The sequence below is a fragment of the Neofelis nebulosa genome, chromosome 3 (genome assembly GCF_028018385.1).
Source record: "Neofelis nebulosa isolate mNeoNeb1 chromosome 3, mNeoNeb1.pri, whole genome shotgun sequence".
NCBI classification, from domain to species: Eukaryota; Metazoa; Chordata; class Mammalia; order Carnivora; family Felidae; genus Neofelis; species Neofelis nebulosa.
In genome coordinates this window covers 70,548,193-70,566,953 of record NC_080784.1, presented here as the reverse complement: position 1 = coordinate 70,566,953, position 18,761 = coordinate 70,548,193, and the positions used below count along the sequence as shown (strand labels likewise).

The window sequence follows — 18,761 nt, the reverse complement described above, 5'->3', positions numbered from 1 at the left end:
TGTTTGTTGGGTTTCTTTGTACTCTGAGTCAGACTTCAGTTCTAGTTCAAAGCCACATTCTACAGTTGATTCATTTTTAGGGTAAGAAATAAAATATTTATATGTTTTTCTTTTCATATCCATTGCTGCTAATCCTTGTTTCATCTTTTCACACCTGTGCTTTCTGTGTGATTCTAGTGTACGTTTTGTACTTCCTTTCTCAAGAGCATTTTTCTCCATAGGGGAATCGGAAGCCAAGTAAGGGTTACAGAGGATTGATTGCTATTTCTCATCCTCAGAATTACCCTTTTGACCAGTTTTTCCCCAATCCTTCTTGCTCCAGAAATAAACTTTGATCACCTTTGGGCTGTCTTGAGCCTCTTACTGTTTTGCTTTGTGGTTTCATTTTCTTTGGTGTTTTGTTTTGTTTCTTGGGGTTTTTTTTTTTTTTGGTGGGGGGAGGGAGTCTTAGCTCATTTGGAACAGAGGCTTTCTTGACACTATTGTCTTCCCACCCACACTGATGGTCTTCATTTGTTACAGGCCCTGATTTCAGGTTCTGTATATGTGTTTTTGATACCTGATCTCTTCAGAGCGCTTTTTGTTTATTGTTACTGATTTCTTTAGTGACCTCTGTAGTAGCTTACCACTTTTCTTCTTCAAAAAGTTGTGGCATTTCTTTCATTTCCAACTGTTAGAGCTGTGTTCTTTTATACGCTAGAAGGAAGTATCTTTAAAACATGTGTCTTTTTTTTTTTGCCTAAATGTTTTAAAGCCTATATTTCTGTAATCTAGAGAACATGCTCACTTTCTTAAAAATCTAAGACTGTTTATTGTTTCTTTTCAAGGTGGTTGTGAATCCTAGGTGATAACAAAATATGTTTTCATTTTAGGTCCTTTTTCATGAAGATAGTAGTGTAAAGGGGATTGCCACTAACGATGTAGGGATACAAAAGGATGGTGCCCCAAAGGTAAACATCTTAACAGTTATGAGCTTAACAAACTGACAAACAAAACAAAGAAGAGAATCAACTTAAATGCAATAATTTAGTTTTGCTACAGAGTGTATGCTAATAGTGTGTGTTAGAATATGATTAATGTGGGGGTGCCTGGGTGGCTCAGTCAGTTAAGCATCCAACTTCAGCTCAGGTCATGATCTCGTGGTCCGTGAGTTCGAGCCCCACGTCGGGCTCTGGGCTGATGGCTCGGAGCCTGGAGCCTGTTTCCGATTCTGTGTCTCCCTCTCTCTCTGCCCCTCCCCCGTTCATGCTCTGTCTCTCTCTGTCTCAAAAATAAATAAACGTTAAAAAAAAAAAAAAAAAGAATATGATTAATGTGGAATTTTTCTCTTGTTAAAAAATACAGAAGCATTTTTGAACTATGACTTAGCTGTGACTTAGTCAAGCTAAGGCTTAGACAAGTCAATATAATGTGTTTAAGAATACTTTTTTAAAGAGAAAAACATGACTCGTACAAATATAAAACAAACATGTGACAGATTTTATTTTACTCATTAATAAATGACAGACTCAGTGAGCAGTTCAAGGAGAATTCAAAAAACATACCCATGTGTAGGTCATCAGTAAACTGCATTGCCACTTCCACAATTTTCATTTCTATGGACAAGAGTCATTTGTATTACTATCAGTCATGTTGATAGAGTCTTTGAAATGATTTTAATATCTTTTGGTAAATATTAAACTGATTGCTTTCCTTTAATTCAGATATAATCCTGGTTGGTTTTCAGGTTTTTACAACTTTTATTTTTGAATTTGCAAAGAAAAGCTCTAAGGGGATGGATCCATAAGATTCCCTGGAAAGGACAAGGAAAAAAAACCACATTGCTTTCCTGTAACAATAGGACAAAACACAAATTAACATCTCAATAAATTAATTTGTCAATTCATATTTATGTGTTTATTGTCTTAATTTCTCAACTAGATCATAAGCTCCATGAGGGCAGAGATCATGGAGGGTTACCCCAGTACCTACCGTATAGTACCAGGTAATATCAGGTCCTCAATAAATATTTGTTAATTTGGAATTTATCCTTCCTTCTGACATTCTTGAACAGAATTGGGAATCTTGTATTGAGTCTCCCTGCAGATGTTCCTGTTTCTTACTGCTTCCTGCCTAGAAATAAGCAAATGGCAAAGCTTTGGAGTCTTACCTACTTCATTGTTCTTCTAAGGGTTTGACCAGATTCATCAGAATTATATGAGGTCTGGGACTCAGTGTGTCCTATAGTAGGGCCCAAGAAGTTTTTTCTTTTTGTTTTTGGTTTGTTTTTAATGCTTATTTTTGAGAGTGCAAGGGAGGGGCAGAGAGACATAGGATTGGAAGCGGGCTCTGCACTCACAGCACCAGTATTGTAAGAATATATATATACGAGGGTGTATGTTTTATAAACATTGTTTTTGATCACAAATAAACTGGAAACAGAGTTAATGGTTATTATGCATTAGCAGAATAGGTGAATAAGCTATGGTATTTCCACATGGACTGCTACTATACAGCCTTTGAAAAGAAAAATTTGAACTGTACAGTGACTTGAAAAGATTTTCATGAAGTAGTATTGAGAAAAGATACAGAACAGTTTGTATTATATGATCTTATTTTTTGTAGAATAAATCAAGAATCGAAAAAATTTAAGTGTATATGTATCTCAGAATATATGTATGTTTATGTATTTGGGTAAAACTGTACATACTAGATTGTTAATATGGTTTATGGATGAGGTATAATAAAAGGAAGCAGACAAGAACAAAATAAAAAGGTACTGAGTGAGAGTACTTATAGGATGTGTATGCAAGTGTAATATACATGTGTGCATTATTATGACACTAGTAAGTATTGCTCAAGAAAAAAAAGTTACCAGTACACATGTGAAAGATGTTCAGAATTTCTAGTAACCAAAGAAATTAATTTTTTGTTAAATTAATGAGATAATTCTTACCATTCAGACCGAAAATATTTAGCACCAAGTATATTCATATAAGAAATGCTTTATAATAGTGAAACACACTGGAACGGTGTGATTGTCCCACTATTGAGAATTGTTTGAAAAATTAGGGGACTCTATTCAAGCATTAAAGCTGAATGCTATAGGAGGACGCCTGGGTGGCTCAGTCAGTTAACTTTATCAAGACTCTTGATTTCAGCCTAGGCCATAATCTGACAGTTTGTGGGATCGAACCCCACATCACGCTTTGTGCTGACAGCACGGAGCCTGCTTGGGATTCTTTCTCTCCCTTTCTATGCCCCTCCCCCTTCTTGCTCTCTCTCTCCATCAAAATAAATAAATAAATAAATATTTTTTAAAAATGAATGCCTTATTTGGTGTATATTACCTTAGACAAATCACTAACGTGAAAGCAGTTATAAAACAGTTTGTCAGTGTAAAACTACTATCTGTATGAATGTCTGCACACATACATGCAAGCAAAATGAATAGAGAAATATCAGAAAAGATATACTTCATAAGAGACTTTCCTGATTATTCTGTATTCCTTTATTAAGTAACTTTATTGAGTATCTACATTATGGTAGGTGTTAAGTGCAAAATATATACAGCAAAAAAGAAGTAAAGACTTTAATTGTAGCTTTTTTTCTACTTGGAAAAAAATTTCAGTTTTATAATATACATTGAACAATAGAGGACAAGTATAATTAAAGTGAAAAACAAGTAGCTAAAGAGTATATTTGGTATGATTGTGTTAGAAGGATATAAATAGGCTCTGTATAATTTTTTATTCATGGAAATTTTCTGGGATGATTCACAAGAAAACTATTAACTGTTTTTTGCTTCAGATGATGAGATTGGAAAATTGAGCAGGGGGAAATGGCTTTTCACTTTTCACTTTATTTTCACTTGGAGAGAATTTTTTTAGCAGGAGATGCTTTATTTCCTTTTTAATTCTTATGCATTCATTCAGGTACTTTCGAAGTTATAAAGAAAAATACAACAGAGACACAGGATATATTATAACATTTTAAATTAGATTCCACTTACAGCACTACCTAGTTTTATTTCTAAGGTTATGTATTTGTACTGTTTCTTCCATACCTGAATCATGGTTCAATTCAAAACTGACCAGACAACTGATAAATGGATGAAGAAATTGTGGTTTATATACATAATGGAATACTACTTGGCAATGAGAAAGAATGAAATATGGCCCTTTGTAGCAACATGGATGGAACTGGAGAGTGTTACGCTGAGTGAACTAAGTCATACAGAGAAAGACAGATACCATATGTTTTCACTCTTATGTGGATCCTGAGAAACTTAACAGAAGACCATGGGGGAGGGGAAGGAGAAAAAAAAAAAAAAAGGTTAGAGAGGGAGGAAGCCAAAACATAAGAGACTCTTAAAAACTGAGAACAAACTGAGGTTTCCTGGGGGTGGGGGTGGGAGGGAGGGGAAGGGAGGTGATGGGTATTGAGGAGGGCACCTGTTGGGATGAGCACTGGGTGTTGTATGGAAACCAATTTGACAATAAATTTCATATTAAAAAAAAACTGACTAGAATGTGAATATTTTTTAAATTGTCAAATGTTGCAATTTAACATTTTTGTTTTTTAGACAACATTTGAGCGAGGACTAGAACTACATGCCAAAGTTACAATTTTTGCAGAGGGTTGCCATGGACATCTAGCCAAGCAACTATATAAGAAGTTTGATTTGAGAGCCAATTGTGATCCCCAAACCTATGGAATTGGACTCAAGGAGGTATCCTGATTTGTTTTTTGTAATTTTCATTTTGAAATATGGAATTTAAACTTGTTTGTGTTGTTATGTAGTTTATAACATTGATATAATTTTATAGTTGTTACATTTTTCCTTGACTTGAGATGTTCATTATGACTAAAAAGATTTCAGATATTTTTTAAGGGGCTAGAAAGTACTGCTAATCAAATTCCATTATTATCTAAATTGTATCTACATGTAATTGTTTTATCAAATGTTGCTTGAAGGGTGCCTGGGTGGCTCATTCGGTTAAGGATCTGACTGTTTCAGCTCAGGTCATGATCTCACAGTTCATGGAATCGAGCCCTGCATCGGGCTCTCCACTGACAGCCTAGAGCCTGCTTGGGATTCTCTCTCTCTGCCCCTTCCCTGCTTTATTCTCTCTCTCAAAATAAATAACTAAATAAACTTTTTTTTAAAAATGTTGTTTGAAATCAAAGTCTTGAACTTAAATATTTTTTTAAGTTTATTTATTTGGGGAGAGAGAGGGAGCGAACGGGGGAGGGGCAGAGAGAGAAAGAATCCCAAAGCAGACTCCACACTATCAGTGCAGAGCCCAGCGTGGGGTTCGGGCTCATAAACTGTGAGATCATGACGTGAGCCAAAATCAAGAGTCAGATGCTCAACCAACTGACCCACCCAGGCACCCCAAAAATACTTGTAATATTAATTTTTTTCATTATAATGCCATCTGCCCAAATAAGATTTGACCTGATACCCTATGCTGTTTGTAGGGTGACCGCATCTTACAAGAATTGTTTCTTCAAAATTGCACTGTGAAGATAATTTAGTTTATGAAATATATACTCAGCCATAGTATATTGATTTGAAACCTAAAATTTAATTAGGTTAAGTATTGTATATATTCTCAGTTTATCCGATCTCTGTTTTCCCAAACCTTGTGCTTATTAGAGTGTAAAAGATTAATTATAACCCTTTTGTTTAATTTTTTTTAGGGTAAAGCTCAGAAAGTTTCAAATTCCACATATAACTAGATTTATTGTGAGTAAAGGCTTAATTGTTTTGGTAGGTTGCAGATAGCACGTAACGTTATCTGATTTTTAAATAATATTTCAGATGGAAATTGTTTAAAATTAAAACGAACCATTCTGAAAACAGATGAGCAATTTTTTTCATTTGGGGGGGTAGTGCAGGAAAGCATAAACTATATTATTGAAGAATAACATATGTAAAGCAACAGGTCTTAAGTGTACAGCTCAAGTAATTCTTGTAAGGTGAACACACCCATGTAACCACCAGCCAGATCAAGATACAGAACATTACCAGCACCCCAGAAGTTTTTCTTATCTCTTCAGGGTGTTTCCTATAGACTTCATAACTTTTCTGACCAGTTTCCTTTAGTCCGGTTATCATGCTGCAGTTTGATATAATTTTCTTTGATATGCAAAGTACTTTTTTTGTGTTTCTCAGTGTATTACTTTTTTTGTGTATTACAGTCTTTGACTTGAAACTTTCATAACTAAGACATAAAATTTGGCAAGTTGTATATATTGTGGTGATAGAAAATATTTAATACTCTAGGGCTTTTTTTTTTTAAGTTATGGATTATTGATGAAAAGAAGTGGAAACCTGGAAGAGTAGATCACACTGTTGGTTGGCCCTTGGACAGACATACTTATGGAGGCTCTTTCCTCTACCATTTAAATGAAGGTGAACCCCTGGTAGCTCTTGGTTTTGTGGTAAGTTACATGGCCAATATGGAAAATTCTGTTAGAGTCATTGGATCATCAGTGTTATGAAATCTGCAGCATGTAAAATGCTTTTTACTTAAAAAAAAAAAAATGCTTTTCATTTAAAGGTCCCTTTCTAACTTTGTCAGTCTGTAAAGTGCTTGTGGCTATTACTGGCATTAGTCTATAGCTTTTTAAACACTATAAATATACTTTATATATACTTTAGGAATCATAGCTACTAAATGCCCAACACAATGCTAGATGCTTCACTGAGAATTCTAAGTTTCATAATAATCCTAAGAAGTAGGTGTATCCTTATTTTCCTGACAGGACACTGAAGTCCAAACAAGTTAAACAACTCTCTCAAATACACCCATGAAATGACAAGAGGCAGGATTCACACCTGAGTCTGTGTGACTTCAAAGCCCATTTTCCACTTAGGCATGCTGTCACTAAAAATGAAAGCAGCACTGGGTTTGAATCTATAACTTTTATTTATTTATTTTATTTTTTCAGTATATGAAATTTATTGTCAAATTGGTTTCGATACAACATCCAGTGCTCATTCCAAAAGGTGCTCTCCTCAATATCCATCACCCACTCTCCCCTCCCTCCCACCCCCCATCAACCCTCAGTTTGTTCTCAGTTTTTAAGAGTCTCTTATGCTTTGGCTCTCTCCCACTCTAACCTCTTTTGTTTTTTTTTTTTCCTTCCCCTCCCCCATGGGTTTCTGTTAAGTTTCTCAGGATCCACATAAGAGTGAAACCATATGGTATCTGTCTTTCTCTGTATGGCTTATTTCACTTAGCATCACACTCTCCAGTTCCATCCATGTTGCTACAAAGGGCCATATTTCATTCTTTCTCATGGCCACGTAGTATTCCATTTTGTATATAAACCACAATTTCTTTATCCATTCATCAGTTGATGGACATTTCAGGTCTTTCCATAATTTGGCTATTGTTGAGAGTGCTGCTATAAACATTGGGGTACAAGTGCCCCTATGCATCAGCACTCCTGTATCCCTTGGGTCAATTCCTAGCAGTGCTACTGCTGGGTCATAGGGTAGGTCTATTTTTAATTTTCTGAGGAACCTCCACACTGTTTTCCAGAGTGGCTGCACCAGTTTGCATTCCCACCAACCATGCAAGAGGGTTCCCATTTCTCCACATCCTCTCCAGCATCTATAGTCTCCTGATTTGTTCATTTTGGCCACTCTGACTGGCATGAGGTGATATCTGAGTGTGGTTTTGATTTGTATTTCCCTGATGAGGAGCGACGTTGAGCATCTTTTCATGTGCCTGTTGGCCATCCGGATGTCTTCTTTAGAGAAGTGTCTATTCATGTTTTCTGCCCATTTCTTCACTGGGTTTTTTTTCAGGTGTGGAGTTTGGTGAGCTCTTTATAGATTTTGGATACTAGCCCTTTGTCCGATTTGTCATTTGCAAGTATCTTTTCCCATTCCATTGGTTGCCTTGTAGTTTTGTTGGTTGTTTCCTTTGCTGTGCAGAAGCTTTTTATCTTCATAAGGTCCCAGTAGTTCATTTTCGCTTTTAATTCCCTCGCCTTTGGGGATGTGTCAAGTAAGAAATTGCTACGACTGAGGTCAGAGAGGTCTTTTCCTGCTTTCTCCTCTAGGGTTTTGATGGTTTCCTGTCTCACATTCAGATCCTTTATCCATTTTGAGTTTATTTTTGTGAATGGTGTGAGAAAAGTGTGAATGGTCTAGTTTCAATCTTCTGCATGTTGCTGTCCAGTTCTCCAGCACCATTTGTTAAAGAGACTGTCTTTTTTTCCATTGGATGTTCTTTCCTGCTTTGTCAAAGATTAGTTGGCCATACGTTTGTGCGTCTAGTTCTGGGGTTTCTATTCTATTCCACTGGTCTATGTGTCTGTTTTTGTGCCAATACCATGCTGTCTTGATGATTACAGCTTTGTAGTAGAGGCTAAAGTCTGGGATTGTGATGCCTCCTGCTTTGGTCTTCTTCAAAATTACTTTGGCTATTCGGGGTCTTTTGTGGTTCCATACAAATTTTAGGATTGCTTGTTCTAGCTTCGAGAAGAATGCTGGTGCAATTTTGATTGGGATTGCATTGAATGTGTAGATAGCTTTGGGTAGTATTGACATTTTAATAATATTCTTCCAATCCATGAGCACGGAATGTTTTTCCATTTCTTTATATCTTCTTCAATTTCCTTCATAAGCTTTCTATAGTTTTCAGCATATAGATCTTTTACATCTTTGGTTAGATTTATCCCTAGGTATTTTATACTTCTTGGTGCAATTGTGAATGGGATCAGTTTCTTTATTTGTCTTTCTGTTGCTTCATTATTAGTGTATAAGAATGCAACTGATTTCTGTACATTGATTTTGTATCCTGCAACTTTGCTAAATTCATGTATCAGTTCTAGCAGACTTCTGGTGGAGTCTGTTGGATTTTCCATATATAATATTATGTCATCCTCTTCCGTGAACCTCTCGTCTACGCTTGGCTCCAGAGAATCCGTTCTGCTAGTCTTCTGGCGATTTTCTGGGTTATTTAGGCAGGTGTAGGTGGAATCTAAGTGATCAGCAGGATGCGGTGAACCCAGCGTCCTCTTACGCCGCCATCTTCCTCTCAAAAAAATCTATAACTTTTAAATGTAAGCATTTTCTCCCTTTTTGACCACTTATGTCTGTGGTAAATTACATCTTGAACCTTGCAAGGAATGGAAAAAAATAAAGTTACTGTGCCTTGCAGTTGGTCGCAACTTTATAATTTAATGTCATAATTAGACTTGTATGTGATACATTAAATTTTTGCATTATTGGTGTTTTTTGACAGATAGCCAAGTGTTCAGTATATCATTTTTGTATAGTTATTCCAGTGACTTAATTTTTTGAGAGCAAAAAAGTTTTGGGTATTAATTTTAGCGTTTTGATAATGCTTGTAAAATGTAGCCTCTAATATTTCTTGTCTTCTTTTTTTCTAAGTATGATTACATTCTGTTTCTTCATTTGTGCCTTAGTAGCACCACATATAGTTTATTAGTTTATTACCAGAGTGGGTATTGATACATGAAAAATAATTACAGCTCCTTTCGTAGAAACATAATGTTAGCCACTTACCTACAAATACTTTTCTAATTTGAACTTTTATTTACAGAGCACAAAGATTTATTAACATGGTCTACATTTTTAAAGTTTGGCCAAATACAAACACATGGCATCCTTTTGTTTGCCCTTTCTTTTCCAAACAGATTTTATTCAGTTAGGTTTGAGTTACTGCCTATAGTTCTCCAAGTATTATTGAGCACTCTTAAGAAACTTAATGCTTTCTCATAAATATTGCTCACATTTTAGTTTGATATAATTTGAAATAAAAATGTCTATATAAATTTACTAAATTTAAATATAAAAATTTTAAGGTTGGTCTAGACTACCAGAATCCATATCTGAGCCCATTTAGAGAGTTCCAGAGGTGGAAACACCATCCCAGCATTCAGCCGACATTGGAAGGTGGAAAAAGAATTGCATATGGAGCCAGAGCTCTGAATGAAGGTGGCTTTCAGGTAACAAAATTTTTTATTTATTTCTGTATTATAAAGTAAACATTGAAAATATAATGTAACAAATTTAGATAAAGAATAGAAAATTATAGAAAGAAACTTTTAAGCAGAGCATCTAGTGTTTATAAAACTGTGTCACACCATAGTTTAAATTAAATTACACTGTGAGTTTAGTTTTAAGAATATATTGATTTCTTGAGATAAATTTATAGGCTTCTTGTTGGTTGCTTGGTTTTTAACCCGAAAATTAAAACCGTAAGATCCAAGATAGTTTCCATTACTCCTTAGCAGCAAGGAAACAAAGACAGATTTAGTTTTCCACAAAGGTAGTTAATTAATCCCAACTACCTAATAACAGTCAGGCCTTTTAGGTGGCCTCTGTCAAGCTTTTACCCTGAATTGTTCTATTTTAGTATATGTTCAAAATAAACCTTACCAAATGCAGTTAATGTATTAATTATATATAAACAATGAAATAAGCAATAATAAAAGCTGTTAGTACTATTGTAAAAATATTAAACATGTAAGATGATCTTAAAAATTAGCTCTAAAATCTATACCAAGGGATTTGAAGCAAGTTACATATCTTCTCTGGCTTTATGGGATCATGTGTAAAATGAAGATGATCCCTTCTGTCTCTAATATTCTAGGAATCTAGAACTATCTTAGAGATTGGACATTTTTTTTTGTTTTTAATTCTGTTGTAAAAGTAACAGATAATAGAAAATGGGGGGAGGGGCGCCTGGGTGGCTCAGTTGGTTGAGCATCCAACTGGGCTCAGGTCATGATCTCATGGTTCGGGAGTTTGATCCCTGTGTCGGGCTCTGTCTGACAGCTCAGAACCTGGAGCCTGCTTCAGATTCTGTGTCTCCCTCTCTCTCTGCTCCTTCCCTGCTCACACTCTCTCTCTCTCAAAAATAAATAAATATAAAAAATTTAAAAAAAAAGAAAATGGGTGATGAGTAACTTAACCTTTAAAATGAAGTTCTAAATATTTTGTTACTGTAACAATAATTCATAAAGTCCAGTAAAATCAGAGCTAAATTATAAATATAATCATTAGAATCTTAAAGTAACAGTGTCCCTGTTGCAATGGAATTATTTTCGTGAATAATTTTGTTTCTAGAGTAGTAATTCATTTGCAACAAATATTTATTAAGTTGTATTACTATGTTCAAGCCCATTCAGCTCTTTTGCATATTGTCCATAATACCTGTCAATTTAATTCTACTCATTTTTATAGTATGAAGTTTCCAGTATATTTAATAGGACATCATCAGATTTGTATTTAAAAACATACGGCCTTGTGTATTTCAGCCTCTCAGATGATTTTTTTTAGATTGGCGAGAAGAGTTGACCACGCACACACACATACATTTTACTTAAATTTTGATTTAATTAAAGATTCAGAAACTTTTCCAGTAAAATTTTAAAGAACCTTAAGAAGCAATAATTTGGAAAATTCAATTTTGTTTATTTTGAGCTAACAAATATGATAAGATTTCCCCACCCCTTTTTTTTTTAATCATACTTATTTTATAACTGGAAGTTTGTACCTTTTAATCCACTTCACATGTTTTGCCCTCCCCTCACTTGCCTCCCCTCTGGCAATCACCAGTTTGTTCTCTTTATAAATGAGGTAGTTTCTGTGTACATGACTTTATTTCTCTTTTTTTTTTTTAGTCTGTACTAAAACTTACCTTTTCTGGAGAGTTTCCAACCTTGTGGTTTCATGTCCCAGAATACAGCCTTTCCCAGTGCAACTTCTCCTGTCCATAGTTCCTTGACCAGATACCTAGCTGCCAGTAACACTGCCCATACAGTGTAGGATCCTCACAGGATTTAAAAATCCATTTTGCTTGGGGCACCTGGGTGGCTCTGTCAGTTAAGCTTCTGACTTCAGCTCAGGTCATGATCTCACAGTTCGTGGGTTCAGGCCCTACGTCAGGCTCTGCACTGACAGTTCAGAGCCTGGAGCCTGCTTCGGATTCATTCTCTCTCTCTCTCTCTCTCTCTCTCTCTCTCTCGCTCTCGCTCTCGCTCTCTCTCTCTCTGCTCCTCCCCCATTTGTGCTCTTTCTCTCTCAAAACTAAACATTTTTTAAAAATTAAAAAAATAAAAATCATTTTGCTTGGACCATAAGATTTTTATTCTTCGCACTTAAGCACCATTTTGGAAGAACTGGCACTAACAATCCATGCCCTTTTATAAACTTCACACAGTCTTCTGGTTCTTAAATCAAACTTAGTGTTGGCAAGGCCAAAGTCCTATTTAAGAAAAGTGTCATTATCCAAATTACTGTTATCTCTTTTCAGCTAGTAATATCCTTTCCCCCTCTTGTCTATTTTGTGATCCTGATTTCAGGCTCTTTTATCTAGGTGGTTCTGATACTGAATTCGGTCTGAGAACTATAATCATAAATTCGTTCCCTGCATGTACTGTGAAAGGACCTGAACCCTGATCTGTCTGATACCAGCATTCCCTCTGCCCTCCAGCTTCTCTTCTCACCACCTCTCCCTCATAGTGAGAATTCTGTAATTGATAGTAGCTGTGGCCACGGATCTTGCAGCTGATGGCACTGGTTTCCCTGTTTATCCTTCTCCCTCTGTGTCCCTTTTGGCACCATCAGCCAAACTCTTACCACCCACCACTTTCTCAACACAGACTTGTGGCTTACTTTAGGAAGCCCTTAAAGAAGAAAAAATACAGAAGGAGGAAACTCTGCACTGGTCCTCTCTTCTTTCATTTTCAAACTATAGTTAGAATACATTTTCTCATGCAATCTAATTTAGTCACTACATTGTAGGGTATATATAAGCTTTTACTGGGTATAACAGCACTACCTTTTATTACATTGTTTTTCATGAAAAGTGTATACTAAGGCCCAGACAACTGTCTTAAAATTTGGTGGGGGGGAGCGCTTGGGTGGTTCAGTTGGTTAAGTGTCCGACTTGATTTCAACTCAGGTCATGATCTCACGGTCTGTGAGACTGAGCCCTGCGTCAGGATCTGTGCTGACAGTGCAGATCCTGCTTGAGATTCTCTGTCCCTCTGTCTCTGCCCCTCTCCCCAACTTGTGCTCTCACTCTCTCAAAAAAATAAACTTTATAAATAAATAAATAAAGTAAATAAATAAATAAAATTTATTTTGGAAATTCAACTTATTAACTTAATTAAAATATATCTTTAAAGTAGTAGCTAATTGTCACGATACCATGATCAGAACCTAAGTTTCCATCTCTAGATATCAAAGTAAAATAAAACAGGGATATAGAGTTAACATCCTTTGTAAATCATGTTACCAAGAATGTATGTAAAAGCAGATTACAATTTCTATAATAGTTGTTTAAGTTTACAGAGTATTTTTAGATGTGGATATGTAAAAATAAAAATGTATGTTAATTTCTGGTTGTAAATCTGTCTCATGTAGGTTAGTCAGGGGGCAGAAGAGGAAGAAGTCCTAGAAAAGTAGTAATAGTCTAACCCTCATTCTTAAAAAGGGGTGGGGGGGGGGGTTGGAAACTGCCCTTATTCTGATTTTTTCCTTCAAATTTTTCCCTATAGCTTTAGAAGACTTTAAGAGAATATAATTTGTAATATTGTTCTGCTTGTTTAATTTGAACTAAAAATGCACTTTGAATGTTTTTTTCCTTCAGTCTATACCAAAGCTCACCTTTCCTGGTGGTTTACTAATTGGTTGTAGCCCTGGTTTCATGAATGTTCCCAAGATCAAAGGTTCCCACACAGCAATGAAAAGTGGAATTTTGGCAGCAGAATCTATTTTTAATCAACTAACTGGTGAAAATCTCCAATCAAAGACAATAGGTAAGAAAGTCCTATTTAAAGCATAGAAAATTGTCAAGGTCTTCACTGAGATATTAAAAAGAATCTTTTTAGACATACACTTAGTATACAGATAAAGAATGAAAATAAATACAATTAAAAATCTTGAGGTCTTTTTTATGCATATTTCAACCGATATTTAAAAGATATATATTGTATCTGTCCCTTTACACAAAGCACTCAAATGTGTGCTGTGTGAAGAAAACTAACCTCAGTAATTAGATTTTTCCAGCAATGTTGTGTTGTATTCAGATCAAAAGTAGAATAGTACCAATGATATCTCACCTACTTAGAAATGATTTCAAGTTTGGGGTGCCTCACTGGCTCAGTTGGTACAGCATGCTGTTCTTGATCTCGGGGTTGTGAGTGCAGAGATTGGTCAAATAAACTTAAAAATTTTTTTTCTTAATTTAAAAGAAGAAATGATTTCAAGTTCGACAGTACTGCATTCCGTTTCATGTATGTAATATACACACTAAGATACTTCACAAATACTGAAGTGTCTTCAATCTGAAAACAGAACAGCTTTGCACAGTGCAGAACCCGGCAGCACCTTTTCCTTTGCAGGCTTTGCCTTCTGCGGTGGTGGAGAGGAAGAGTGAACACTGAAACCTCTGTAAACCCTTAATCTATGAAGACCCTTTAATAGTTCTCAATTTTTCTCAAAAGCCTCAGCTTTCTTACTCTTCTGATTTCATCTCTTTTTGCTCTCCATTCCAGCCACACTGGCTTCTTTACTATTCCTGAAACATGCCAAGCATGTTCCCATCTCATGGTCTTTAGTCATGGCTAACTCCCTCTCTGCCTTCACCTTTGCTCAAATGTCAAACTCACATTCATGGTGGCCTTACATTCACCATACCAGTTAATTTGCAACACACACAGAGCACTCCCAACACCGCCCCTCCACACACACACACACACACACACACACACACACACGGTGTTTTTTATATAGTATTCTCCCCCTTTTGGGAAGATACTTATTATCAACTTTATCTCCTGCCTCTTGCAGATAATGCTTCAGCAGAGCAGGGACTTTGTTCATTATGAATCCCAAGTACTTGGCATATAGTAGCAACTCAACGGATATTTGATAAATAAACCTTATTCTTTAGAATTCCAAATAACAAGTGTTCCTCCAAGTAGAAGTATGAAACCTGATTATGCCTTCAAGTATCTTTGTAGAAATGGAGGCCTAGGATGTGGAAGAGGAAGGAGATAGATAGAACATAGAAAAGGCAAGAAGCTACTTCAAGGAGAACAGAATAGATAAGGAGTGGAATTGTTGAGCAGTGGAACTTTTTTCCTAATTTTCTTGCCAAGTTATCTTTCCTTATTGGGACCACCAGCCATACTTTCACCTTCTTGACACACAGTACCAGCACATAGATGATACTGAAGCAAGTAGATCACCAAAGACTAGATTGAGGATGACAGCCTGAGGGAAGGGAATGGAGCCAGAAGAGGCAACACTGTGACTGGGAAGTGTATAGTCACTATGGAGTTTGTGACAGTTAAGAAGAACCAGTTAAACGCATGCAGCAAGTTTTAGGTATTGTTATAATTTCCTAGGGCTGCCACAATAAAGTACCACAAACCGGGCTGCTTAAAACAACAGGAATTTATTCTGAGTTCTCTAGGCACTGATGGGACCTTACTCTGCTGCCTCTAGTCTTCTCACCCCTCCCAGCTTTCTGATCGTTCCAGACATTCCTTGGCTTGTGGCAGAATAACTCTGATCTCTGCCTCCATCTTCACCTCTCTTCCATGTGCATAAGGACACCAGTCGATGGATGAAGGACCCACTCTATTCCAATATGACCTCAACTAATTACATCTGCAGTGACCTTATTCTGACCCATCCTGAGGTCCGGTCCTGGGGGTTAGGACTTCAAAATAATCTCTTTTTTTTTGGGGGGGGGGGGGCACAATTCAACTTTTAACAGGTGGAAGTGTTTCATTTAATCAGTTATAAAATGCCTCACTTTTATAGTAGCATGAACTTTGTAAGTAACCATTTCAGGTTCATTCAGTTTTGAAATGGATTTTCTGTGCTACTAGTTTAAGAAATCAAATGTCTTACTGGCTGTTAACAACATATATCACATGGTTATCTTTTTTGGAAGATGCCAACATTTACACAGGAAAGATTCTTCAGATGTGGTCTCACGTGACCACCTGTTTAAATTTACTTAAGATTCACTCATCAAGTATTTCAGCAGCAAAATACCTTCATGATAAAGTATTTTATACTCCTTGAGGTGATTTGACACTTAACACTTCATGTTTTTAATAAAAGGACTCCATGTAACTGAGTATGAGGACAATTTGAAGAAATCATGGGTGTGGAGCGAGCTATATTCTGTTAGAAATATAAGACCATCCTGCCATGGAATACTGGGTGTATATGGAGGGATGATTTACACTGGAATCTTTTACTGGATATTTAGAGGAATGGAGCCATGGACTCTAAAACATAAAGGTAATTCCAACATACTTGAGTATGAGTATTAAAATCATTAGCTGCTCATGAATGGGGGGCACCTAGTTGGCTCATTTGGTAGAGCATGTGACTCTTGATCTTGGGGTCATGAGTTCTAGCCCCATGATGGGGGTAGAGCTTACCTTTAAAAAAAATTTTTTTAACCTCATGAATGTAATCCATTAAGTAGTAGACAAAGTAAATTTAACGTTTTGAACTTGTCTTAGTAGAGAAATAATGAACTCAGTATTTTTAATAGTGTATTGTTACCATAAGAGGGTTAAAGTTTTATTTCTTTGGTAGGGTATTTTCAAGTTTTCATAAAAATGTTTGATAAAGTACTTTTATGTTAGTGTTTTATTTTTATTAAACATCTTTCTCAAAATGGTTTAAGGTTCTGACTCTGATCAGCTCAAGCCAGCCAAGGACTGCACACCTATTGAGTATCCAAAACCTGATGGACAGATCAGCTTTGACCTTTTGTCATCTGTGGCCCTAAGTGGTACTAATCATGAACATGACCAGCCAGCACATTTAACCTTAAAGGATGACAGTATTCCTGTAAACAGAAATCTGTCAATATATGATGGACCAGAACAGCGATTTTGCCCTGCAGGTCAGTAATGTGATTTCCATCCATTCCTAAAACACAAATATTTGTTTTAACCATGTTGGTAATAGACTTCCATTACCATTGGAAGTCTACCATTTTCATTGCATGGAAATTGTAAATGACCCCCTACATACAGCTTCCTTTAGAAAGCTCATTTTTATGGTTCTTATTCTATCAGTGCTGAAATAATAGGGATTTTTTGGTAAGCCTAATTCAGATGACAGTTGTCAAAAAAACTTTTCCCTTTCTATCCTCAGACCAAGATAAGGATTATGGAACACCAAAGAATACCTCTTTCCATGTTCACAGGACTTAAAATCATTTCTGTCATGGCTGCTCCTACACACACATACACAGTATATATACTAAAATACTAGGGTATAGCCACATTCAGCTCAAAGAAATGGTCCCAGACATTAAATTCATCATGAATACTGTATCCTTTAGTGTAAACTTTCAATGAGAATTGTAATAGGAATTGGGTCTCAAATGATATGGTAGAATAGTATGTAGATATATGAAAATTAGTACATTCTGGAGGGACTAGAATTTGAATATAAGCTCTCTGAGGGCAGGCACCCCAACTGTCTTTTGACTTTACTTTTAAATAATTTCTGTCATCACACTGGTTTTAAACTCTTCAAGGGGGAAGGACTGGATGTAATTTGTCTTTTCAGTTGTAGCACACATTGGAGCTCAAAAACTGCTAAATGTTGTTCCCTTGTTAGTAAGACTAACTCAGCCAATACTGCTGTACCTTCTACTTTTATCTATAATTTATTTTTTTTAAATATTAACAACTAGTTGCTTTTAATTTTTTTTTTTAACATTTATTTTTGAGACATACAGAAACAGAGCATGAACGGGGGAGGGTCAGAGAGAGGGAGACACAGAATCCGAAACAGGCTCCAGGCTCTGAGCTGTCAGCACAGAGCCCGACGCGGGGCTCGAACTCACAGGCTGTGAGATCATGACCTGAGCTGAAGTCGGACGCTTAACCGACTGAGCCACCCAGGCGCCCCTTTTATCTGTAATTTATACTAACAGCAATGGCACACACCAAGATCTTCACAATATTCTCTATGGGTAAACATTCAGAAAACAAACCTTTAAGGTTTCTGTAGCTACTGTTTGCAGGGGTTCAATTTCTACGTTTGAATTTTAAAAGTCAAAATATGCACTTCATAGTATTATTTATTTTTCCTTACAGGAGTTTATGAATTTGTACCTTTGGAACAAGGTGATGGATTTCGGTTACAGATAAATGCTCAGAATTGTGTGCATTGTAAAACATGTGATATTAAAGATCCAAGTCAGAATATTAACTGGGTGGTACCTGAAGGCGGTGGAGGACCTGCTTACAATGGAATGTAAACTGCAACTGATTTCATTTGCAGGCACTTGTGAGAATTTCTTTAAAATGTATGGCAAGCTAACTAAACATTTAGAAGTCAACAGGTTGTCAAACCATCTTACCACATATTACTGATCAGAATGTTCATAAAATTACCAACGAAATAAAAATTTTATACCTATACCTAAAATTGTCCCATAAAAAATTATGAATACGCCTCTTACATAAAACCTTATCAGTGAGGTAGCATCTGCTTACCTCTTTAATTCTTCAGAGATTCGGTACCAATAGCAAATACACTATTGGCCTTTAATGTATATTGCACTTGTCAAATTCAAGACTTCAGGTATAAACGTATTATTATTCTAGACCAGAGGTGAGCATCCAGCCCACCACTTTTCTTATGAATAGTTTTATTGGAACACAGCCATGCCCAGTGGTTTACATACTGTCTGTGGCTGCAACTGTAGAACTGAGTAGTTGTGACAGATGAT

The 18,761-nt window shown here is 36.2% G+C and overlaps 1 protein-coding gene across 1 annotated transcript in view; it reads left to right on the top strand.

The window, feature by feature from the left end:
• Nucleotides 1-18,457, top strand: part of ETFDH (electron transfer flavoprotein dehydrogenase) — a 32,494-nt gene extending 14,037 nt beyond the window's left edge. Inside the window, exons 6-13 of the mRNA XM_058721039.1 lie at nucleotides 873-950; nucleotides 4,565-4,711; nucleotides 6,289-6,429; nucleotides 9,832-9,975; nucleotides 13,629-13,797; nucleotides 16,118-16,300; nucleotides 16,695-16,916; nucleotides 18,124-18,457. Of these exons, the coding sequence (XP_058577022.1) occupies nucleotides 873-950; nucleotides 4,565-4,711; nucleotides 6,289-6,429; nucleotides 9,832-9,975; nucleotides 13,629-13,797; nucleotides 16,118-16,300; nucleotides 16,695-16,916; nucleotides 18,124-18,287 (1,248 nt within the window). The 3' untranslated portion in view covers nucleotides 18,288-18,457. The remainder of the gene's footprint in view (nucleotides 1-872; nucleotides 951-4,564; nucleotides 4,712-6,288; nucleotides 6,430-9,831; nucleotides 9,976-13,628; nucleotides 13,798-16,117; nucleotides 16,301-16,694; nucleotides 16,917-18,123) is intronic.
• The last annotated feature ends 304 nt before the right edge of the window (nucleotides 18,458-18,761 follow it).